This window comes from Eumetopias jubatus, unplaced genomic scaffold (assembly GCF_037043125.1).
Source record: "Eumetopias jubatus isolate StellerSeaLion01/CBP00866 unplaced genomic scaffold, mEumJub1_p1.0 scaffold_6, whole genome shotgun sequence".
Taxonomy (NCBI): Eukaryota; Metazoa; Chordata; class Mammalia; order Carnivora; family Otariidae; genus Eumetopias; species Eumetopias jubatus.
Window position 1 is genome coordinate 113,937,984 of NW_028274812.1, and position 25,144 is coordinate 113,963,127.

The 25,144-nt window shown below is 41.8% G+C and overlaps 1 protein-coding gene and 1 pseudogene across 5 annotated transcripts in view; one reads left to right on the forward strand and one right to left on the reverse strand.

The window, feature by feature from the left end:
- Nucleotides 1-341: 341 nt before the first annotated feature.
- LOC148164127 (uncharacterized) lies at nucleotides 342-13,190 on the reverse strand (annotated as a pseudogene).
- BTBD9 (BTB domain containing 9) overlaps nucleotides 482-25,144 on the forward strand; it is a 432,378-nt gene continuing 407,715 nt past the window's right edge. For 3 of the 5 annotated variants that reach the window (XM_028120529.2, XM_028120530.2, XM_028120531.2), the window contains exons 1-2: nucleotides 482-610; nucleotides 16,928-17,004. In XM_028120529.2, the coding sequence (XP_027976330.1) occupies nucleotides 16,969-17,004 (36 nt within the window). In that variant the 5' untranslated portion in view covers nucleotides 482-610; nucleotides 16,928-16,968. Of the gene's footprint in view, nucleotides 611-784; nucleotides 856-16,927; nucleotides 17,005-25,144 lie in introns of those variants that run through there. The other 2 variants (XM_028120532.2, XM_028120533.2) reach the window with 2 other exon arrangements.

A 25,144-nucleotide genomic window follows, 5' to 3' on the forward strand; every position in this document is an offset into this window, starting at 1 on the left:
GAGTGTCACTCAGCAGTTTTCCACGTTGACTGCGCCCTCAGCCCCTTCTGGTTCCACTCCCTGTAGAACCTTCCCACACTTCGCATAAGTACCGATGGGATCGGCGCCAGTCTGGACGAGGCCACTGCTCTTTCCACCACAGGGGCTCCGGAACCTCACGACAGGGACCTTCCCATCTGCAGTGACGCGATCGGTGACGCCATACAGTGACGTATAGTGACGTGACTTACCGGAGCCAGGTGCCGGCAGGGCAGCCACACCCTGGGGCCCACAGCTCAGGAGGGCGACGGGTCAGGGGGGTGGGGAAACGCCGCAAAACCCGTCAGAGGCGACCTCCGGCCCTAAACCCTCAGATCCCGCCTCCCCGCCGCCAACCGGTTGCTAAGTGACGCCAGCGCGCAGAGGCGCGTGCGCGGCCACGGCGGTGTGCGTGAGGGCGGACGCGCGCCGCGCCGGCGGCGGCGGCGGCGGCGGCGGCGGCGGCGGCGGCGGCGGCGGCGAGGACGGCGGCGACGCCAGCGGCCGAGGGGGCGGTGGCTACGAGGTGCGTGCGGAGCAGGCGGAAGAGGCGTCCGTACGGGAGGCTAGGTCGCAGAGGACAGTCGTTGGGGTGAGTAGCCGGGGCCTCGCAGGGGAGGTGGGGCCTGGCCGCACCTGCTGCGCGGGCTCGGCGCGGGAACGCGCGCCCCCACCGCACCCGCGCGCGCCGCTCCACGCCCCTCTGCCGCTTTTTCCGGGGGCGGGGAAGGAGCGGGGACGGGGGCTGACGAGGGTCAGTTTCTGGGCGCGGGCGATCCGGGAAGCGGCAGCGAGGGGCCGGTGGAGACAGTGTGGTCCCGGAAGGTGTAGTGGGAAGTAGGTGTCTGGGGGTGTCGGGGTGACTTTGCCGGGCTCCCAGACAGAGGAGTCGGAATCTGGAGAAGCCCAGGTTCCTAGAGCAGTCTCGTAGCCTGACTGAGACAAGGTTGACAGAGACCGAGAGGAGGCGGAACTGCGGACGTGGGGTTGGGGTTCGGAAAGTTTGGCATGCTGGGGCCTTCCTCACCCCTGCCCTGGCTGGGCTCCAAGGAGGAGCCGGTTGTTATGGAGAGAGTTGTGAATCAGTGCCGGCGTGCGGCGTCAGACACACCCACGACCTGGGGAAGGCGATCTGTCAGTACTGAAAGGGGGCGGCCAACCTGTTGCCCGAGTTTCCAACTTCACATGTATGTGCACGTGCCTAATGCACGCATACAACTTTGCCCTAGGCATTCTGTATCACATTGTTGCTAAGGATTTTGAGGCCGGGGGCGGATATCCATCCTAAGTTCTCACTTCCTCGTAGACTCAAATCAGCTGTTTTATTTCTCAGAACCCTGTTGTGTTTCTGTAATTTTGAGGGCCAAGAAAGGGAGGCACTGTTTTTTGTTTTCCTTAAAAGTAGTACAGACTTGCTAGTTACTAGGCAGAAAATACAGATTCTGTTCAATGTGCGGGCTAGAACATGGTGGTGGTCGGGCAAGCCTGAGTGTAAGGTGCAGCAAATCATCGGACCAGTGCTCTCAGGGCGCTGCATCCCTTCATGAGTCAATATGTGGCGGTTGTAGTTATCATCCTTGGGAGAAAAAGAGTATTGGAGGTAGGGAAGAAGTCAGTATTTCCTGACTTTTGATTAAGGCAATGTCTAGAACTGGTACAGAGACTATCCTGAAATTTAATCGTGACCTGTGCAAGAAAATTGAAGAAAATAACTTGTGAGTTTTCATTCAGCTCTAAAATTTTGTGGTTCAGTTTCATAACTGAGGCTCTGTAAAGTATGCTGCCTGAGGTGCTTACATCTTGGAACCAATAATAACCTTGCTCTGTAGCACTTAGAGTACTGGAAATTCAATGTCTCTTGCTCTGCGGACTGTACCAGTTTTTAGGACAGGTATCATGTCATTTTTATTCATAAGCATTCAGAAGGATTTTATTCTTAAGCATCTACAAAAGTTTGCTGCAGAGTAGGCACACAATAGGTATTTGTTATATATTGCACTGTGTCTGAGTGTTTATTAATGTATAGCAAACATTTAACTCAATTCATCAAGTAGTTAATACATGTGCCCTCCTGCCCTATATCATGTTACATGTGGGAGGAGGGTTGTGGGTACAAATGACATAGAAGACCTGGCTTTTTTTTTTTTTAAGAGTAAACAGTCTGGCTGGGAAAACAAGCATATGTATGTCAAATCATCATGAAACCAAATGAGGCAGTATGTAAATAAGTGCTGTGGGAGGAGCTGTACTTTAAGTGCAGTAGAAATTTAGAAAAGCTAAGACCTGTGGTGGGCTGACCTAGTGAACTTTTTGGAAGAGGGAAGATTTGATCCCGTCTTTGAAAGAGCTATAAAATTTGAATTAGAGAAGAGATAAGAAATCACATGTTGAGAAAATCGTGTGAGTGTGCTTGATGGGGGATATGTTGAGGAGACCTTCCTGTCCTGTTGGGTGAATGGGGTAGGTGATCACTGATGGGGAGATACTGGAGAGATAAGGTTTAGGAGATTGGGAAGGGAAAAGTGTTAAGACTAAGCCAGGCTTATCAGCATCCCACTGATAACGGGATAGGGCCTGCCTGCTGGGTGGGATGGGAGCTGTGTTAAAATAGAGTCTTAGAAAAAAAAAATAGAGTCTTAGACAAGAATATGTGTTATCCTTACTTAAGATTAAGGGATATTATGGTTGAACCAGGATCAGGTTGTTGTACACTTCTGATTTCAGTTACTAATTTGAATAAATGCCTCACTAATGTGAGTGTATCTTATGTGTTTAGTCAGCAGTGCGTGTCCCCATTTCTAAAATCTACCTGATGTGCTTGGGCCTCTCCATTGGAAATCTGAAATGATGTACCCAAAGCAATTATCCAGCCACTCTCGGTGACACAGTTTTGCTTGGGATTATCTCTTACAGTGGTCTGCGAGGATTGAAGTTACTGCTAATCCTGTAAAATATACAAATAATGTTTGCTGGGAAAGGAGTCTATTTGAAGAAGGATGCTAACAAATATTGACAAAAAGACTTGAGAAAATTAAAAATGTTGCCGCTGAATATTGAACCTTTGATCTTTATAATATCTTTTGTTGTTATGGGGAAATTCTTTTGAGTGGTACCTAAACCTGAAGTTGAATTGCTAACCTACCCTGTGTAAAGTTGCAACACTAAATGTTGCATTATTTAACAACTCAGCAAATATTTATTGGGTGCTAGCTGTGGCTAGATACTGTGGTAGGTGCTGGTAACTCAAAACAATAAGACACGGTCTACCCCCTGAGATACTAAGTGTTCATCAGACTAGACGAACCCCTAAATGTGGTGTGTTATAAGAGTTAATCACTTCGGAATAAGTAAAATGCTGAGGGCATTGATGACTTTGGCTGGGGAAAAATTGATATAATCAGGAAGGCTTTAAAGAGAAGAGGATAGAACTTAGCCCTGCAGGTTAAGTAGAATTTTGTATATGTAAAAGGGAAAAGAAGCATTCCAAGCAGAGGGGAGAGCATAAGCAAAGTAGCCAAAGATTAAAATTAATAGGGTTTTTGGAAAACCTTGAGTTGTTTCTTAATGAGACAGGAAAGGTATATTTGGAGCCAAATTATGAGGGGGTCTTCCATTCCATTCTAAAAAGCCTAGACTTTCCTCCCTCCAATGCCACCCCTATGTGGGTGATGGAGAGCCTTGGAAGGTGGACTAATCAGATCAGAAAATTAACTGGCAGTTCCTGCGCAGAATTGCATTAGCGTGGAGAGGCAGAGAGACCAGTTAGGATGTAGATGAGATATGCTGGGAGCCTGAAGAGGGAGAATGGGAATGGACGGACTGTAGAGGTATTTTTTTTTAAGATTTTATTTATTTATTCATAAGAGACAGAGAGAGAGAGACAGGCAGAGGGAGAAGCGATGCAGGACTCTATCCCAGGACTCTGGGATCATGACCTGAGCCAAAGGCAGACGCTTAACGACTGAGCCACCCAGGAGCCCTGTAGAGGTATTTTAAGATGTTATTTAGATGTTAAAATCTCTAAATGTTACGACCATCTAGAGGAGGGAGAGTGAGAAGTCAAAGATGTGTCTGGCTTGAGTAACAATCATATTATGATGACATTAAATTACAAAACACAGGAGGAAGAACAGATATGCAGTGGAAAGAAGAATAATTATCAGGTCTCTGTGTAAAATTTAGAGAGAGCCAGTAGGTGATTGGGAATTCTACTCCAGAGTTGATGAGACAGTTGAGGAATAACTGTGACAATCTCCAAGGCTATGGAAATAGTACTATTCTAAGAGTGAGTATAGTAGCTAATGCCGTGGACTTTGGAGTCAGGAAAACCTGAGGTCAGATCTGTTTCACTTATTGGTTGGTTTGGGCGACCTTGGGCAAGTTATTTAACATCTCTAAGCCTAAATTTCTTCCTAAAAGTGGGGTTAATAATACCTTAAAGAATCATTGTGGAGATTAAATAAGATAGTATGCACACAATGATTAACACAGTGCCTAGCTTATAAATGTTTAATAAATGATAGCTGCTGCTATTAGTAGTGATAGTTAGAGTTAGTGTTGTAGAGGTAGTAGAAGAAGATAGTAGAAGAAGAAAATATAACTACCCAAAAATTGGAGAAGAGAACTGGAAAGGGCAAGGAATGGAACTTTGGGACGTCAACACTTAGATCAAATTTTGATTGGTCCTTAGACTTGAGTGTGCATCAGAGATACCTGAGGCCTTGATAAAACGCAGATTGCTGGGCCCCCTGCCTGTGGTTTCTGATTGAGTAGGTCTGAATGGGGTTGAGAATTTGCATTTTGAACAAGTTCTCAGGTGATGCTGATGTTGGTATTCCCGTGACCAAACTTTGAGAACTACTGACTTAGAGGCTGGATCAAAGAAGAGAAACCAGCATAGAGACTAACAAAGAGACTGAGGTGAACGGAGAACCAGGAGAGAGTTCAGAGAAGGTTAGGGAGGTAGCAGCCTGAAGACTCTGTAGATCCACCAGTGTTCTTTCCAGTTCCATAGACTTCATCACATTCTTATTTCTGTCTTCTCCAGGATTTGGCATAATGCTTGGCACATAGCATTGCTTGAATGAACCTTGGAAGCCCCTTAATTACTGTCCTTGTGCATGATTGCACAGACTTCACACAGATTTCATTCATCCTCTTATATCTCTGCTGAGTCATAGAGAAGATACTGTTTCTAATTTTACACACACACACGCAATAACTACAGAAAATTTCTTTCAAATAGTTGATGCATTAGCTAGGTGCTGTGACTTCATGTTAGATGTCCTAACCCCCGCCCCCCTTTATTTTTAATGTCAGAGTCCAGTTTGTAAAATAATTGTCAATAACAAGTATCAAGATTACAGTCTGTGTCTTGTATTAGGCACTTTGCAGGTTTATAAGATACGCAAATAATATACTCCCTGTACCTCGGAAATTTACAGTAAGATGGTCAAAGGAAAGGAACAAGGAGATATCCCAGAAGTGTAGATTGAGAGGAACCTGAATATGAAGACTCATTCCTTGTTTGCTGATACACTTTGGATCTTATGTGTCTCACATACTGAGGACTTTTGGCATATAGAACAAATGTTAGTTCTCATCTCTGACAGGAATCTGTAAGAGAGTTCCATGGTATAAGAAAATCAAACACTAGTTATGCAAAGATACAAGCACATAATAAAGAGATTTCAGGAGGTAACTTGTAGTTTCATGACTAGCTAGTTAGCTACTCACCATGCTTCCTGGGCTCTTGGTCTCTCTCATTTATTCTGTCAACATTTATTAAGTATTTACCATGTGCCAGAAACTGTGTAAAGTGCTGGCCATTGAGAACTAATTGCTCTGGGCATCTAACCCTGGCTTTAGTTAGGGGGTATGATATGTGTGAATGAGTGTGTGTACATGTTGTCAGGGGAAGATCTGATACGTGCATTTTATAATCTTAAGAATATATTGATATGAGCAGACATCTAGGATTTGAAGTTAAATTCATTCTGCCTTATGTATGCAAGGAGCCATGCAAAATATATAAAAATAAACCAAAAATTTTGAAGATTTATTTGAGAGAGGGAAAGCATAAGCAGGAGGGCCGGGGTTGGAGAGAGAGAGAGAGAGAGAATCTCAAGCAGACCTTGTGCTGAGTGCAGAGCCCGACATGGGGCTCTGTCTCAGGACCCTGAGATCATGACCTGAGCCAAAACAAAGAGTGGGATGCTAAACTGACTATGCCACCCAGGTACCCCAATAAACACAAAGTTTTAAGCAATCAAAGAATATATATTTTGGTAGAGGATAAAAAATGTATTTATAATACTACATAGAATATGACAAGTGCTATGTAAATATTGGTCACAGACTAGGTTCTCTGATGCTTGTTGAGTGCCTCAGGGTTCAGTTGTGATTTCAATTCATACATTACAGTAATGTTCCAGAAATTATAAAGCCATAAATCCATATTAATCTCTTGGACTGCGTTTGCATCTTTATATGGTACCAAAAAATATCTGGCAGTCTGTGTCCTTGTTTTCTTGGTTTGGGAAATATACTTATAGTACACGTAAGGAAAAAGGTTATTAACAACTAGCTATTGGGGCGCCTGGGTGGCTCAGTTGGTTAATCATCTGCCTTCAGCTCAGGTCATGATCCCGGAGTCCCGGGATTTAGTCCTGCGTCAGACTCCCTGCTCAGCGGGGAGTTTGCTTCTCCCTCTGACTCTCCCTCTCTCTCTCTCGTTCTCTCTCTCAAACAAACAAATAAATAAAATCTTAAAAAAAATAAAACAAAAAAACCAACCAGCTATTGTTTGTCAAGTCACTGCATTATGCTAGGGCCTTTCTGTATGTCCTTTAATCCTTATAATAACAGGTTTGTAAATTGGGTGTTATCCCCATTTTACTGATAAAGCAACTGAGATACAAAATGGGGAGAAAAGTTTGCCTGCCATTTGTGGCCAGTGAGGTGGGACAGGGATTCAGCCTGAGGCCCGGACCCCAGAGCCAGTGGTCTTCACGTCATCTACTGACATCAGCATGGGGATGTCCAGATGGAGAAATCCAATCTTGTTTCTGCTGATTTGGGAAGAGTTGTTGGAGGAGGTTAGAATTTTAATAACTGCCTGAATGAGTGAAGATAATTTAATAATATTTTTGGAATAGACGGGAAAAGGAGGTAGACATTTAAAAGCCCCAGTGCTAAGTCTCCTGTGAAGATGTGGTTATTATTTGACCCCATATTTTTTAGCTGACTGACAAGAGATTTTACATAAACATCAGATTTTCCACTTTTCTATATATAGGTGCAAAAGTCTTCAATAGGAGGAACTGTACTTTTCCAAGCTAATGACATTTAAAGTAAATTCAGAACTCCTTTTTTATCACTTAGTGAAAAATACCTTGTTCCTCACCCTAAACAGTGTATACTGCTCTCCCTTCTCTCTACACTATTCCTTCTCCCCACCTACAGGTTTGTTTTTTAACCTACTTACAAGTTAAATAGTTCTCTGTATATCCTGTTTGATGTATCCCTTGGGTCCTATTTGTTATAGTCCTGAAGTTACAGCTGTAAGCATCTTTGTAAAGCAGAGTCAATTCTGGCTAACTTCACAATTAATACTTTTATAAAATTATAATTATACAAATGGATAAATATTAAACCCTGTATTATCTATTGCTGTGTAACAAATTACCCCCCCAAATTAGCAGCTTAAAACAACAAACTTTTTTTTTTTTTTTAAGAGAGGGAGTGCGAGAGAGAGAAGTCTGAGAGGGAGGGACAGAGGGAGCGAGAGAGAGAGAAGTCTGAGAGGGAGGGACAGAGGGAGCGAGAGAATCTCGGGCAGGCTCCATAGCCAGCTCAGAGCCTAACGGGGAGCTCTGTTTCACAACCCTGAGATCATGACCTGAGCTGACATCAAGAGTCGGAGGCCCAACTGACTGAGCCATCCAGGAGCCCCCAAACATTTCTTATCTAATGATTTCTGTGGGTTAGGAATTCCTTTGCAGCTTAGTTGGATGGTTTTGGCTCAGAGTCTCTGATGAATTGCCCTCCAGCTGTTGGCCAAGACTGCCGCAGTCAGCCCAAGTCTTGATTGGGACTGGAGGGTCTGCTTCCAAGATGGCTGCCTCACATGGCTGTTGGCACAAGGCCTTAGGTCTTTTATTGGGCTGTTTGAGTACCCTCACAACATGTCAGCTGGTTTCACCCAGAGCAAGTGATGCAAGAGGAAGGAGGATACCACATGCCTTATATGGCCTGTTTTGAAAACACACACTGCCACTTCTGCTCTATTCCATTTGTTACAAACAAGTCATTAAGACCAGCCCACACTCAAGGGAAGGCAATTAGGCTCCACTTTTTTGGGGGGGATGGTGGGTCAAAAGAATTTGTAAACAGATTTTAAAACACCATAAATCCTTTGTCATATGAAGCTGTTTCCTCAGGTGAAATTGATTGTCTCTATATTTTTTAAAGATTTTATTTATTTATTTATTTGACAGAGAGAGCATGCAAGAGTGGGGTGAAGGGCTGAGGGAGAGAGAGAAGCAGACTCCCTGCTGAGCAGGTAGCCCCACATGGGGCTCCAACCCAGCCCCCTGATATCATGACCCGAGCCGAAGGCAGATGCTTAACTGACTGCTCCTGATTATCTCTATTGTCGCCATGTAGTAATGTAGTAATTTTTCTGACTTGTGTATTCACAGTATTTTCTGGAAATGTTCTGAAGTCAAGGTAGTGGTTTTTAAAATCGCTTTAAAGCAAGTTTTCACAGATTACAGATTTGTTTATGATTTCTTGAAGTTTTGCATCTATTTCATTAGCTGCAGTTCTAATACTGCCAGAAAGCTTTCATTTTTATCCTATTCTATACATTTATTCTTGTATCATTTCATTTACACTATTTAATGGTTTCCATGATTAATCTTAAGTAGAACCAAACATTTCAAGGCAAATTGATTTACCTTCCAAACTTTTAGAAGAAAAGTGCTTGCTTAACCCGTGTTTGAAGGCACGCATTTCAGCTTCCACAGAGCACAGTGACTTTGGGTTTCATGGCTTGGATGAGGCTGTTAACTTTGTTCAAGTTCTTTGTGTACTTGAGAAGCTCTTCTTGAGTAAGGTCCTTAAGTAGCTCCATTGGATTCCAAATCTCATTCTTTTGAAAGTGTATATAGAATTGGTTTAGTCAGAGAACCTATTTTTTTTTAAAGATTTTATTTATTTATTTGACAGAGAGAGACAGAGCGAGAGAGGGAACGCAAGCAGGGGGAGTGGGAGAGGGAGAAGCAGGCTTCCCGCCGAGCAGGGAACCTGATGCGGGGCTCAATCCCAGGACCCTGCGACCATGACCTGAGCTGAAGGTAGACGCAACACAAGTTCCCCTAGTTAGAGAACCTTTTTGGAACATCACAGTTAGGTTCATATTTTGGCACTTTCTTTCTTTATTTTTTTTTAAATTTTTAAAGATTTTTGTTTATTTTAGAGAGCAAGAGAGAGAGAGCACGAGCAGGGGGAGAGGGAGAGGGAGAGAGAGAATGTCACGCAGACTCTTTGCTGAGCGTGGAGCTGGATCTGGGGCTCAATCTCATGACCCTGAGATCATGACCTGAGCTGAAACCAAGAGTTGGAGGCTTAACTGCCTGAGCCACCCCGGTGCCCCTATTTCTTTAGATGTTAACCGGATCTAGACTTTACTGTCCCTACCCCCAACAGGTGTCAGTTACCTTTTTTCTTCTTTTTATTTTGACCCAATTTTAGACAGAAAAGATTTCTCCTATAACCTTTCCCCAAATGTTAACCTTTTACCACATTTGTTTTATCCTTTCTGTCTCTCACACACACACATTGTTCAAGGGTAAGCTGCAGAGCATTATTTACAATAGCTAAACTGTGGAGGCAGCCCAAGTGTCCATCAATAGGTGAATGGATAAAGAAGATGTGGTATATATATTTAGTGGAATATTATTCAGCCATAAAAAGAATGAAATCTTGCCATTTGTGCCAACATGAATGGATGTAGAAGATACAGTGCTAGATGAAATAAGTCAATCAGAGGAAGACAAATACCATGTGATTTCACTGACCTATGAAATTTAAGAAAAAAAAGACAAAAAACATTCTTCACTGCGGAGAACAAACTGATGGTTACCAGAGGGGAAGTGGGTGGGGGGGATGGGTGAAACAGGTGAAGGGGATTAAGATCACACCTTGATGAGCACTAAATAATATATGGAACTGCTGAATCATTAAATTGTATACCTGGAACTGTTATAACTATGTTAAATACACTGGAATGAAAATTAATAATAAGAGCAAGTGGCAGATGCCCTTTTACCCCAATCCTTCAGTGTGCATTTCCTTAAAAGAAAAAAGAATATTCTCATATTAACTACCTTCTAATCATCGGGAAATTAGTATTAATACAGTACTGTTATTGTCCTAATTGGCTTATGAGTGAACACTATTCATAGCAACAACAACAAAAACCCAACGCACAGAAACAAAACAAAAACCACTCACGACCTTCGGTTGTTTTCCTTTGGTCTCCTTTAGTCTGGAACAGTTTCTCAATACTTTGTGACACTGACTTTTTTGAGGAGTATAGGCTAGTTTCTCATTCGAAGTTTGTCTGGTATGCCTTCATGATTTGACCCACGTTAATCCGTTTTTGGGAAGGATACCACAGATGTTGTGTTTTTCTCAGTGCATCATTTCAGGGAGGCCAATGATGCTGATGTTACTGCTGATGTTACCTTTGGTCATTTAGTTCATAAGGATTCTGCCTGCCTTTTCCACTGTAAAGTTAATATTTTTCCTTTGTAACTAAGAAGTATCTTCTGGAGAAATACTTTGAAACTGTAAACATCCTGTTACTCCTCAAACTTTCACCTACTAGTTTTAGCATCCATTGTTGATTCTTTCCTGAATCAGTTTTGCCAAATGAATATTTCTTAATTCCATTATTCCTCCTACATTTATTAGTTGAGTTCCCCCATTAGTTAATATCACTATAAATTCACAGATTCTTGTGTTATTCAGTGGGTTATAATTTTTATTTATTATTTATTTTTAAATTTCTATAAGTATAGTTAACATACAGTGTTATGTTAGTTTCAGGAGTACAATATAGTGATTCAATACTTCCATACATAACACAATTCTCCTCATGACAATGCACTCCTTAATCCCTATCACCTATTTTACCCCTTCCCTCTGGTAACCATCAGTTTGTTCTCAATAGTTAAGAATCTGTTTCTTGGCTTTCTCTCCTCCCCCCCTTCTCTCTCTCTCTCTCTCTCTCTCTCTCGTTTCCCTTTACTGTCATTTCTTTTACTCGAATTGCCCCATATTCAACCAGTTGAAACTTTTTCAGGCTGGCTTCTGCTTTGTGATGTGTCCCTATTATTCTTTTTTAGTTTTTATTTTTGCAAGAGAGGGCATGTGCATGAGAGCACAAGTGAGGGGGAGGGGCAGAGGGAGAAGCAGACTCCCCCCTGAGCAGGGAGCCTGATGTGGGACTCGATCCCAGGACCCTGGGATCATGACCTGAGCTGAAGGCAGATGCTTAACCAACTGAGCCACCCAGGCACCCTGTGTCCCCATTATTTTTTGAGCACCTCCTTATTTTCTAGTACAGTAAGATAGTCCAGGTTCATCTGTATTTTCCCTACCTCTGCCTTGGATTCAGCTCCAGGGAACCCTTAGTGGAAAATTGTATCTAGAAATCAAAATCCCAGTGCTAGGTGTGTTCACAGGTATCAGAATGTCATTGCTTCTAGACTGTCTTAGCAAACAGGGCTGTGTGTGTATGTGTGTTTACACCCATATACCTCTATATCTAGTTTTGTGTATCTCTATCTGAATTAACCCCAGGAGTTCACACTGAGCCATCCAGTTCCTGTCCTACACCACAGGGTTTCTTCTAACCGTTCCTCTTTTCTTTTTTTTTTTTTTTTTAAAGATTTTATTTCTTTATTTGAGAGAGAGAGAGAGACAGAGGGAACACAAGCAGGGGGAGCAGAGGGAAAGGGAGAGAGAGAAGCAGACTCCCCGACGAGCAGGGAGCCCGATGTGGGGCTTGATCCCAGGACCCTGAGATCATGACCTGAGCCGAAAGCAGATGTTTATTGAATTGAGCCACCCAGGCGCCCCCCGTTCCTCTTTTCTTATTTGTAACTTCTCCTACAGTGAGAACCTGGTCCCCCCTTTTGACCTTATATTTACTTATTTGTACACTTAATGTACCTAGAAAGTAGGTTCAAAATTGCTAACCTGTGCCTTTGTGAAAATTTAGTATTTGTTTAACCTTTAACCTTTAGCCTGAAGGCATATAGTATAGCCACTTTGTTCAAAAGTTACATAGTTATGTAGCCCTTTCAGTGTGATTATGTTATTCATTTGAAATAGTTTGGTTCATTTGCTTCTCTGTATTTTATGTCACCCTCTTGCCTCCCCATCTTTGTTGATTTTATTTACTGTCCTTTTTTGAGCATGTGAAACATGAACATGGTTGAAAAAGTTAACAAGGCATCCTCAGAAAAGTGTCACCCCCATTTCTTCTGTCCTTTCCACTCTCTTTCTAACCACCTCCTATAATCTAGTCATTTTCTCTGCTCTATCCTTACTATGCTTCTTTTTGCACAAATGACCAGATATATGTATATTTTCTTATTCCCCCATTTTTTTTTTCTTACACAAAAGGTGCTGTAGATTTTCTTCTGCATTTTACTTTTTACACTTAACATTGTATCCTGGAAACCACTCCACATAAGTTCCTAGAGATCTTTCTTGTTCTATTTTACAACTGCATAAAATTCCTTTGTGAGAAGGTCACCTGCTTACTTCTATGAGGTTTCTTATATTTACCTAGTACTTTTAGAGCACTTTCCTCTTGTTGCCTCATTCCATTCATGCTTCCCTCTACCTTTCCCGTTAAGGTTAGGTGCCTTTCTTAGGCTTCCTTAGTCACACTCTCCAAGCCATAGATTAATTTCTTATCAGATTGAACTTGCTTTTCTTCCCCCTCAATTCCTTGTCCTGATGAATGCTACATTATTCATCTAAGCTGAAGACCTGAGTGTCCTGAACTCCTTCTCTCTTGTACCCTGATATTCTGTCTTGTTTATAATCCCTCATACCCATTCTCTCCTTTCCATTACTGCTTTTACCTTCATCGAAGTCCTCAGTTTCTTGCCTACATTATTGCATTAGAATCCTTAACTATAGAGCAATGGTCTGAGGACAGCATAAAAGTCAGCTGGTAATTTGTTCAAAATGGAAATTTGAGGACCTCACTCTAGAGCTTCTGAATCAGAAACTGGGGATGGGACCTGGCAATCTGTTTTACCGTTCCCTCCAGGTGGTTCTGATACAACTAAAGTTTGGGGACCATGGACAGAGTGTTTGCAAAATTGCAGAAGGAGCTTTTTTTTTTTTTTTTTAAGATTTTACTTACTTATTTGAGAGAGAGAGCATGAGTGGGGGAGGGAGGAGCAGAGGGAGAGGGAGAAACAGACTCTCCACTGAGCAGGGAGCCTGATGTGGGCCTCAATCCCAGGATTCTGGGATCATGACCTGAGCCAAAGGCAGACTCTTAACCTACTGAGCCACCCAGGTGCCCCATAGAAGGAGCTTTTAAAGACATTAATAGATACCAAAAGTGAAGAAAGAAGCGAACAAGTTGTGAAAAATGGGAACACTTGAACTGAGCTGACCAAGGCACGAGGAACCTCCAAAAAAGGGGAAGGAAAGCTCATTTGTTTCCCGCCGGCTTTCCTTTTTTGTCCCGTAGGACATGTAGTCTTTGGCACAGGATCCTAGAACTCAAAACTGATGCTGTCCTAGCCTGGGTCCGAGCTTGCATAGAAAATGTCTATATCTTTTAAAACTTTTGTTTCTGTTGTCCAACAACACGCATACAGACAAGTAGGTGGAACACAAATGCTGAACTTAATAAATTATTTTAAAGTAACATCCAGTTTATTTCCACTTGGTTAAGAAATAAAACCCTGTTGGTCCCTAGGCACCCATCAGGTGCCCCTTCCCAATCTCAGCCCCTCTTCTAAAAGTAAACACTGTCCTGACTTTTATATTACTTCCTTATTCTTTTTTATGTTTTATCCCCTAAGTATACCCATTAAACACTTACAGGTTACATAGCCTATTTTTGAACTTTACATAAATGAAATCATATGTGTGTATTCTTTATGTTGGGAATGCTTAATTTAATATTACATTTTGAGATTTATTCATCTTGTTACATACAGCTGATTTTTTTCATTTTCATTGCTGCATAGTATTCCATTTCAGGACTGTACAGTTTTTCCTTTCTGCTTTTGATGGATATTTGGGTTGTTTCTGGGCCTTTTCTGTTTTGGCTAGGATATTCTTGTACATGCTTGTGAACGTGGCTTACCTTAGCATATGGTAGAGTAGTATTACTGAGTCGTATGGTGTGCAGATCTTCAATATCAGTAGATAACAGCAGATTTTTTTAAAGTGGTTAAACCATTTCAATAATTCTATTTATTTTTGAGCCTTTATATTATCAGTATGAGGATCACTTACATCAAGCTAGCTAATACTCATACCATAGTTTTCAGTACCTTGCTGAAGTCCTAGAGATGGAGAAAGCAGCTTAATGAAGAAATAACCTTTGTAACAAACAGCTCAGCTAACATCAACTCATTATCTTTTTTAAAAAAAATCAGTTTTAAGGAGGTAATATATGGACATGGTATAAAATTTTAAAAATACAAAGGGGTATACAACAGAAAGTAGGTTTTCCTTTCATCCTTACCCAACAGACATCCAGTTCTTCCTTCTGGAAGCAGCCACTATTACCCCTGATATATTAATTTGTTCAACAAATTTTTACTGAGTGCCATGTAAACACCAGGAATTGTTCTAGTGTTTGGAGATAGAGGGGTGAACAAAACAGGCAAAGATCTGCTCTCATTCATGGAGGCTTCTATTCTACTAGGAGTGATTAAAAGTAGTAAAGATTCCTGTATACCTTTTCAGAAATATTCCGTATGTATATGACACATTCTTGTGTTTATTCCTAAACACAAAGGTCACATACCACATTAATGCATCTTGCTTTTTCTTCATCTTGTCTTGGAGGCTGTTCCATATCAGTATATGAAAAGGCTATCTCATTCTCTTTAGCACCCCTTACAGTGTCGCATTTTATGGCTGTTGTCAGGGAAAAAACTGTGGAAGACTGAAATGGGCATAAAAAAAATCACCGACTGTCCTATCTAGTGCGCTCTTGTGGGCTATCTGTGCCTTTCATTGTATTTGAGCTATTTTATAACTGTAAATTGTAGAAAACTGACAGTAATGCAGATGATTCTTGTTCATAGAAACACGAGTGGATTTTGTCCAGTGAAATGCAATTGAATGTTGCCCTGGGGATATTGGCTAGTTTTGCATCTATTTGTAAAGCAATGTTAACATTCCAGGTAGCACAAGCGTCTGTGTGTGCATCTATGTGTGCGTTCTTTGATGTCTTCTTTGAACCCTTTATAATATCTTACTGAATGCTTCATTAATTAGTGATTTAAACAAGATCTTTGATATGTTTTATATCTATATCATGATTTATATGTGTCATGATTTTACTTTTTTAAAAATTATCTTTTAACAGATACATCATAATAACTCCCTTTTTGATGGACATTTCGTTTCTTTATAAAGTAGTTCATACCAGTTTTAGACGGTTTTAATGACTAGGAAAATCTGTGCTATCATGAAGCAGTACTTCATGATGCTTTGACAAGGAGATTAATGGATGTGAGAGTTCTGGTAGTTCTTCCATCAAGCATTATGACCTAGTCCCTGCCCTCAAGGAGTTTGTAGTCTAGTGCAGGAGGAGTAGGAATGATATCAGATGAAGGGTAGCATGGATATTGGGTAATCTACTAAGAGATACCTAAGATGAGGTTCCCCTGAGGGTGGGAAAGAACTGCATGGTCTTGCTTTCCTCACAGCATGCTTTTTCTCACAGGCCCCTGGTCTGGGCTTGCTGAGGCAGAACTGGACGCCTCCCTCTTTGCCATGCTGGCTGCCAGTGTATTTGTTTTTATGCTGGCTATGGAACTAGTGAGGTCTTGGGGACTCAAGTGGAATCCCATGGCTCCAGTTACCAGCACAGTGGTCTGTTCCTGTAGATGATGGCATTAGCAAGAGAATATAGTGGAGTCACATAGTTGGGGTGGGAGTGGGTGGGTTAGTGTTTATATTCGAAAGTCAGGACAGAATGTAAAAGTCAGGTAGCAGGAAAATTTTCTTTAGAAGACCCTGTAATGCCTACAGAATACCATATCATGGTTCTCTTAATACAGGAATGTCCTAAAATAAGCTAATTTGAATTATGAGAATTTAATTTTACTAGAAGTTTTGTTTGACACCCCTAATTTGGCTTATCAACACCTTGCCATTACTAACCATTTCCTGGCAGGCCTCTAAAGCACCACTATGAAACTGTCTTTGCAGTTATGTACTTGGTGTTTGATAAGGTTCTCTCAGATACTAGTTTCTTATTCTGTCAGTAATAATCTTGGGTGCAGTTGCATTGTTTTTATTGATTTCCTTGCTGTCTCTACTGTTGTCTCCCCTCCATTAAAGGTTTAATTACTCAAACATTAACGTATGTACACTTTGTTAACTACTGAGGAATTGTGTACTACTTATTTCAGTGAACTCCATTAAATTATTTTGAGGTGAAGAAATCACCCTCTCAAAGTTTTTAAAGGAGGGGTTAATTTTCCTAAGGCAGGATAACTCTGTTCTACCACCTCTGTCTCCCTTGTCACTGTTTCTCTTGGGCCTTCAATTAATTTTTTGCTGCCTCCACTTATTTGTCAGTGATGGAGAAACTTCCAAAATCTCTCATACCTTGTTTCAGACTTGAGTACAGCAAGGAACATTGAGTGGAGGCGTTGAGTGATGGATAGCTCCCACTATTTTGACGACTCCTTCTGTGTAAGTAATTGAATTCACGTAAGTTAAATTTAAGTATGATGTTCCACCTTTACGGTAAGAATTGACCTAATGCAGCTGGAATTGGAGAGGAGGTTCCCAGGCAGCTTCCCTCTCATCCACGCAGACATTTGTTGACCTCCTGCTGGGTTACATTAAGTACTGTGTATACAAGAGAGAATAATTTATGTTTCCTGCCCACAGAGAACTTGTAATCTAGTGGGAATAGGAGAGTTAAAGGTAGATGTTTGTGATATAAAGCAGTAAGTGCTGTGAGAACAATATATCCAGACTATTAGCTTAGAATTTATATGCCATGAATACTTAGTCTATCCGTACTCCTGAGGAGACATCTTAATTAAGACATCTTAATAAGCATTGATATTCAAAAAGGGCTTCCTGGTGATGGTGACACTTCATTAGGCTAAAGGATAAGGCCTTACCTTACTTCAGGAGGTCAAGGGAATATGTGTTTTGGCAGAGAAATGACAAAGTGTGTCAGGGTAAGTGGTGTTGCTGAAGCATAAAGTGAAAGGTAGAAGGGAGGCTAGAGTGGTAAGCAAGGGTCAGTTCAGAGAGGACCATGGATGCCCTGTCTGTGAATTTCTATACCATCCCAGTGATCATAATCTGATCATTATAATTATATTAATAATATAATCACTAATAACTACCATCTGTTAAGCACTTACTATATGCCAGGAACTATATTAAGTGTTTTATAGTTATTTAATCCTCTGGGACATTCATAAGTGAAAATGTGGAGATGCAGAGAAGTTGAGTAACTTGTTCAAGGTCATGTCTTGACCTTGCAATGAGTGCAGAGAGGGGATTCCAAAGTGTAGAAGTCTGACTGCAGAGCCTTTTAATTGGAGAATCATTTAAAAAGTGTTAAGCCAGGGAGTAGCTTGATTATACCTTCATTTTAGATTGGTTATTGTACAAACTGAGTGGAGATGGAATTGAGGGGGACAAAATGGGAGGTGGGGAGATAGTTTGGAAGCTGTCAGAGTAGTGAAGGTAAGAGATGATTGAAACCTGAACTAGAGCAGAAGTTATTAGACAGGTATAGGAGGGATGAATTAGAGTAATAAAATTTAGGAGATAAAATTAGAAGATCTTGGGGCTCCTGGGTGGCTTAGTTGGTTAAGCATCTGACTCTTGGTTTCGGCTCACATGATCTCAGGGTTGTGGGATCAAGCCCCGCGGTGGGATCCATGCTCTGTGGAGTCTGCTTGAGGTTCTCTCTCTCTGCCCCTTCCCCTCCTCACATGGTCTCTCTTTCTCTCTCTCTCAAATAAGTAAATCTTTAAAAAAAAAATCTAATTAGTTGATTAGACAGGGTGGGGTCAGGGAAAGGAAGAAGTCAAGGGAAATGTACAGGTTTTTAGCATAGGTTACTTGTGTGGTATACCCCATATTAAGATAAAGAACACTGGAGGAAGACATGCATTAAGAGAAGATTAATTTGGTATTGAGTATGCTGATTTGAAGGGCCAGTGGGGACATGTGTTGGAATCATATTGCAGGCATGTGAATCTGTACATACGAATCTGAAATTCAGAGATGTCTGACCTAGAGATAGAGATTTGGAAGTTAGCAGGTAGTAGTTGAAACCAGAAAGAATGATAAACTCACAAGGAAGCCCTGGGGAATATAACTCTTAAGGACACAGTAGTCAAAGAAGAGACACAGAGGTAAAAGGAGGACCAGGAGAAGAGATTGTCACAGAGGCTAAGGGGGTAGAGTTACAAGAGGGTACGTTCAAGAGTGTCACATGCTGCAGAGAGATCCAGAAAGGTAAGAATGGAAAAGTGAATCTTGGATATTCCAATGAAGAAGTCATTGATGACTATGGTAAGAGTGGGGTGGTGGGCTGATAGACTTCCGTGGATTCAGGAGTGAATTGGAGGTTGTAAGGAGGAGGCCGTGGGTATGGATAATCTTATGAAGAGTTTGAATAAAAACTGGAAAAGGGATGAGAAAGTATGTGTGACGTGCAAGGTTGAACAACTAGTTCTAAACTCTTCATGCTCCCAACCTTGGGGAAGCTGGTTTGGGCTCAACAATTTGAAAACTGGGCCCAAAAATTTGAAAGTTCTTGAAACTTTTGGAGAGTATAGACTCAAATCCTGACAGTTGAGGTCAGCTGCTTCCTTTGTAGCCTCTGAGTACTCCTTCTATTCTCCAATGGACTATAATTTGCTCCAGTTTGTTGTCAGTGCAATATGTATGTCAGAAAGTCATCACCAAAGTGCTTTATCCTAAATGATAGTTTGGCAAAAAAATAAAATAAAATAAAATAATAATAATAAAGTGATGGGAGAGATTAGTGGAGGAAACCCTGGGAAGGAAAATTTGTCGACCATTATACTATGTCCTTCACGTGTTTTATTTTATATTATTTTATTGCATCCTCATAGCCACCATATTGGGGGTGAGGTTATCCCCATTTTCTCAATGAGGAATTGAGATCCTTAGCCCTGTCTCTCCTTATCTTATCCCAGGTTCTGCCACTGATGACTGTGACCTTGAAGAAGTTTCTCAGTTTCCTCGTCTATAAAAAGCTGTGGGTTTTGATCCTGAAGGCCTTTCCAGCTCTAGGGTTCTAGGAATCTGAATATTTATTAATAGTGTCGCTATTTGGGCATGAAAAAAAAGGCTATTCAGGGAATTTCCCTCCTTTCAGTGAATTAATAACTTAATAGTAACACTGTCAGATTGTTCAGACTAAATAATTTATTTTCCCATCACAAAGTGAGTACCCATTATGTACGTGGCCTTAGAAGGCTACTGTAAAATAAATCAAATAAATTGGCTTGGTGACAGGCTCTCCATCAATTGTTACTAGCCCTGGGCACATGGGCAAATAGCTACCTGCAAGATTGTGTGATGATTTGAAAGTGTGTTATAGGTTAAGTGCTAAGTATTTTTATCAATTTAGGAAGTACTTTGGCATGTGGCCTTTAAAAATTACATTATTATATTATCATAAATTTTGATTAAGGCAACAAAACGTATTTACTGTGGCCAGCTTCACAGCTGGGGTGAAATATTTTATAGCGTGTATAATGAGCCACTAGATGATGGTGATTCTCTGCTCACATCTGAAAGATGAGAGTTGGGAAATGAATTAGAGGATTTAAAGGGCTATTTAATTGTGAAAATTAATTTCAAGTAACAGTATCATGTGCTCAGTGAGTATTTAATAACTGAGGAGGAGGAGGAGGGGAGAAAAAAGGGAATTATGAGGCTTTTGAACCTTCTTAAGTCCATTTTGGAAAAAGGATAGAAATATAATGCTAATGTGGCTTTCAAAAACATGCTCTACAACAGTGATATAAAAGAAGCAAAATTAACCAATAGTAGGCATTTTGAGAGTAAATATTCTCCGTTTGAAGCCAATGTGTTCCAGATACACTGATCCTGGCAAGCAGAGGTTTTCAGTGGATATAGAATCTCCCCTCAGAAGGCATCTTGAAAATTTATAGGGACATTTTGTTGTTGTTGTTGTTTTTAAGATTTTATTTATTTATTTTGACAGAGAGTGAGAGATAGTGAGAGAGCACAAGCAGAGAGAGCAAGAGAGCTAGCTCCCCCGCCAACCCCGAGCAGGGAGCCCAACATGGGACTCAATCCCAGGACCCCAGGATCATGAACTGAGCTGACAGCAGAAACTTAACTGACTGAGCCACCCAGGCGCCCCAGGACATTTTTGTTTTCTAATGTGGTTGAGATACATATTATTTTATTATAAATTATTTGATTTTGATTTTTTCCTTCTGTTTTAGCCAGTGTATTTTTTTAAGTGCTTAGTAGGTTCTAAATCTCAGTGTGTATGGGGGCAGGTGTTAACAAGGTATTTGTTATAAAAAGTAAGCTTTGGGTCTGATGGGCTTGATGGCCATTGCATTAGTTTTCTGTTGCTGCAAAATAATGTACCACAAACTTCCAGCTTAAAGCAACAGCCATTTTTTAGTTCACAGTTTCTGTAAGTCAGAAGTCCAGGCACAGTATAGCTGTATTGTTTGCTCACGGTCTCCCCAGGCTGAAATCAAGGTGTCTGCAGAGACTACGATCTCATCTGAGGCTCGGGGTCCTCTACCCTGGCTCATCGTGGTAGGCATAACTCAATTTCCTGTGCTCATGTGACTGAAGTCCTCATTTTCTTGCTGGCTATAAGCTGGGGGCGGTCACTGTCAGGTCTTAACCACGTGACCTGCTCACAACCTGGCAACTTCTTCAGAGCCAGCAGGAGAATCCTTCCAGTCTGCTCTGTCTCACACACACACACACACACACACACACACACACACACACACACACACACACACACACACACACACACACACACACACACACACACACACACCCTATATATAAGGTAGCCTAATGACATGGACAACTATCCCATATTCACAGGTACTGCCCAAACTCAAGGGAAGGGGATTGATTATACAGGATGTGTACACCAGGGGATGGAAATTATGGGGCCATGTTAGAATTTAGCCTACCACATGGCCTCTGGTATCAACTCTTCATACTTCTCTTTTCATTTTACTTTTTTTTACATTTAAATATTTATTTGAGAGAGAGAGAGCACAAGCAGGGGGGAAGGGGTAGAGAAAGAAGCAGACTCCTCGCTGAGCAGGGAGCCCAGCGTGAGACTCGATCCCAGGACCCAGGACCATGACTCAAGCTGAAGGCAGATGCTCACCAACTGCGCCACCCGGCGCCCGGTACCTCTCTTACCTGTGTCAGTGGCGTTCACTTCTTTGAAAGGGGACCCACAAGCTACTTGGAGCATTTGTATAGGTGTTGAGTACCTCTGTGCAACAGAGACTTTTCTAGGCACTGAGATGAACAGGGCAGAGTCTTTGCCCCCACGGGGGTTATCTTCTAGTGATAAGGGCAGTGAAGAAAATAAGATGGAATAGAGGGCTGGGAATGGGGTGGGGGTGGGTGTTCCCTTAGGGGAGGCAGTCAGAGAACAGATATCTGAATGGTGAGTAGCCACTAGTGTGGACCCAGAGAACAAAACATTCTGGCAGGGGGAAGGTAATTATAAGGACGCAGAGGTCAGGGACAGGCTGGTCTGTGTTTAGGGAACAGCAAGGCCAGAGTGGCCGGAGTAGTATGTGTGAGGAAAGGGGGAGGAGAGAAGTTTGGGGAGGTAGTTGGGTGTCAGCACATGCAGAGCCCTGTGGGCCTTGGTAAAGGGTATGATTTTTATTTAAAGTGAGATAGGAAGGCATTGAAGGGTTGTAAGCAGTGACCAGTCTGATTTGCAAAAGATTTGTGTTGGGAAGTGGCATCTCAGGGGGAAGTCTGATGTATAAATACAAAGAGATGAATTCTACGAAGAAATGATTACAGTATGTGAGGGCAGATGACAAGGGACCCTGGCTCAACCAAAGTCAAGGAAGGCTGCCTGAGGAAATGGCACTTTAGTCACACCTGGGGGGTGGAAGGTGAAAGAAGAAGGGGAGTCCCAGAGAGGGAGCAGCTTATGCCAGGGCTCTGTAGCGTCAGGGAACTTGTCAAATGAGGGACCGTTGAGGGAAATGACAGTGGAGTTAGACAGGAGCCAGATTCCACGAACCATGAAGGCCTCATTAGATGTTTTCCTCTTCTTTCATGTCAAGAGCGTTATAATTTGACAGATTCCAGTTTGGCTGTTGGGTGGAGCATGGTTTGGAGTGGAAGCAGGGAGATCAGTTAGGAGCTAAGTAATGGTCCAAGTGAGAGACAAGCATGGTGCGGACTAGAATCGTAGCATAGAATCTGTCAAGAAGTAAATCGATTTCAGAGCTCATTTATGAAGTAAAACCAAAAGACTTCCTGCTGGCTTAGGTATGAGAAGTGAGGTCGAAGGAGGTGGCATTCTGGTTTCTATAACTGGGTCACTGAGCTGGGAACACGGCATGGGGACAGTTTTTTCGGGGAGAGAGAGCATAGTATGAAGTGAGTCTTGAAGGATCTTTGAGTAACCAAGTGAAGATGTAAAGTAAGCAGTGGTATGTAGGGGCTGGAATTCAGAGACGAGGTCTGTTAATATCTGTGTGGCCTTTTTTTGTTAATTTTGAGGACTTAAATATGCCTGACACTGTATTAGATTCTGGGGATGTAAAGAGGAGTAAGATGTTCATTCAGTATTTGTTGGATACTGTTAGGCACTGTGTCGTGGTTATTGCCCTCTATTGAGCTTCCTTCCCATCAAGGCAAGTCAATAACAAAATCCCAGTGCGGCGCATGGGGCCAGTGAAAGTGGGAAACAGAGCATGTAAAAGGGGCACCTGACCTAGATTGGCAACATCAGTGAAGGCTCTTGCTGAAAGGCATGAAACCTGTTCTGAGCCTTGGAAGAAGACGCAAAATTAGCCAGACAAGGGGAAAAAAGAAGTTCCAGTAGTAACCTGGTCATGTGAGAGAAGACAGTGGCATCTCAGAAAAACCAGCAAGTCTAAATCCCTGGCATCTGTGCTTGGGTTGGATGTTTTTGTGGTGGTGGTGGTGGTGGTGGTGATGGACTCTTAGGAAGTTATTCTTGCTCTGCAGCCCTTTTGGAAAGAGGGGAGAAGAATAGTCATAACTGGAAGGGACTTCAGAGAATTTTTAGCCCTGTCTTCTCATTTACAAATGAGCCAGTAGCTAGAGGACTTGTCCGCAAGTCCGTGGCTCCCAGCATCGAGGCTAAGGTTCCTTACGCTGCTACAAGAGCAGCAGTGCTCTTTCCGTATTCCCACATCTTCTCTCTTTTTTTTTTAAGATTTTATTTATTTATCTGAGAGAGAGAGAGCGCATGAGCACACAAGCGGGAGGGGCAGAGAAGAGGGAGAGAGAATTGCAAGCAGACTGCGCCCTTAGTGCAGAGCCCAGTGCAGGGCTCAATCTCAGGACCCTGAGATCATGACTTGAGTCAAAACCAAGAGTTGGATGCTTAGCCAACTGTGCCACCCAGGTGCCCCTCTCTGACATATTTATATGGTAAGAGAACATCCTGGAAATACCCAGATACTGCCTGCCATTAAAGTGATGCAGGTCTCCACGTGGGCTGTGTCTTTGGGAGCTGATGGCAGCCTAGAGTTAGTTCTTTATCTCTATGGCAAAGTGGACCTGTTCCTAAGTGGATCTACCTCTTTAAATTTAAACAGAATTCTCTCTGAACAGTCTGTATTTTTACCCTGTCTCCATCTCTCTTTCTACCCACTTGAATCTTTGTCCTTTTCTTCATCATGTAATGGTAGTGAATAATGATAATAGTAGTTTTTGTTGTGGTAATGATAATAGTGGTAAATATTTACTGAGCATTTATTATATGACAGGTATTTGCTTTTCTGTACCTCATTTAATTCTAACAGCCCTCCGAGATAGCATTTTATTATTACCACATCTTACAGAAGAGAAAACAGAGGCTTAGAAAGAGGTTAAATAATGTGTCAAAGATTACACAGTAGTAAATCGTGGTGCCAAGATTTGAACTCAAGTGATGTGACTTGGGATACTCTTTACTGCCTTATTTATGATAACCTGTTAAGTAGTGCTGTCTAATAGAAATATAATGTAAACTACAAATGCAAACCGTGTTTGTGATTCAACATTTTCTCGTAGCCATGCTGAAGAAAAAAAGGTAAAGTTAATTTAAAAATATTTTATTAAGCCTGATACATCTAAAATGTTATCATTTCGACATCCACTCAACATAAAAAAATAAATGAGATATTTTACCAAGTCTTTGAAATACAGTGTGTATTTATACTTACAGTGTGCCTCAATTTGGACTAGCCAACATTTCAGGGGCTCAGTAGCCACATATGGCAGCCAGTGGCTACTATTTTGGCTAATGCAACTCCAGAGCTGGGTGAAAGTTCTGAGCGCATTCTACTGCTTAGTCAGCCAGAGAGAGAAAAAACGTGCTGAAAATCAGCAGATAAGGCAACCAGACAGGAAGAAGGCAGAGTAGTAATTCCTGGGTGGGGCCCAGTGAGCAGGAGCAAGTGGAGAAGAGTTTCCTTCCTTTTTTTCCCTGAAGCTAGCAAGGTATCATTTTTTTCTTTCCAAATTGAGACTCAGCATTTTTCCATATTGTTACTCATTGTGGTTTTCCTAGTGGTCCATTCCTTAAGGTACTTTGGGAATAAAT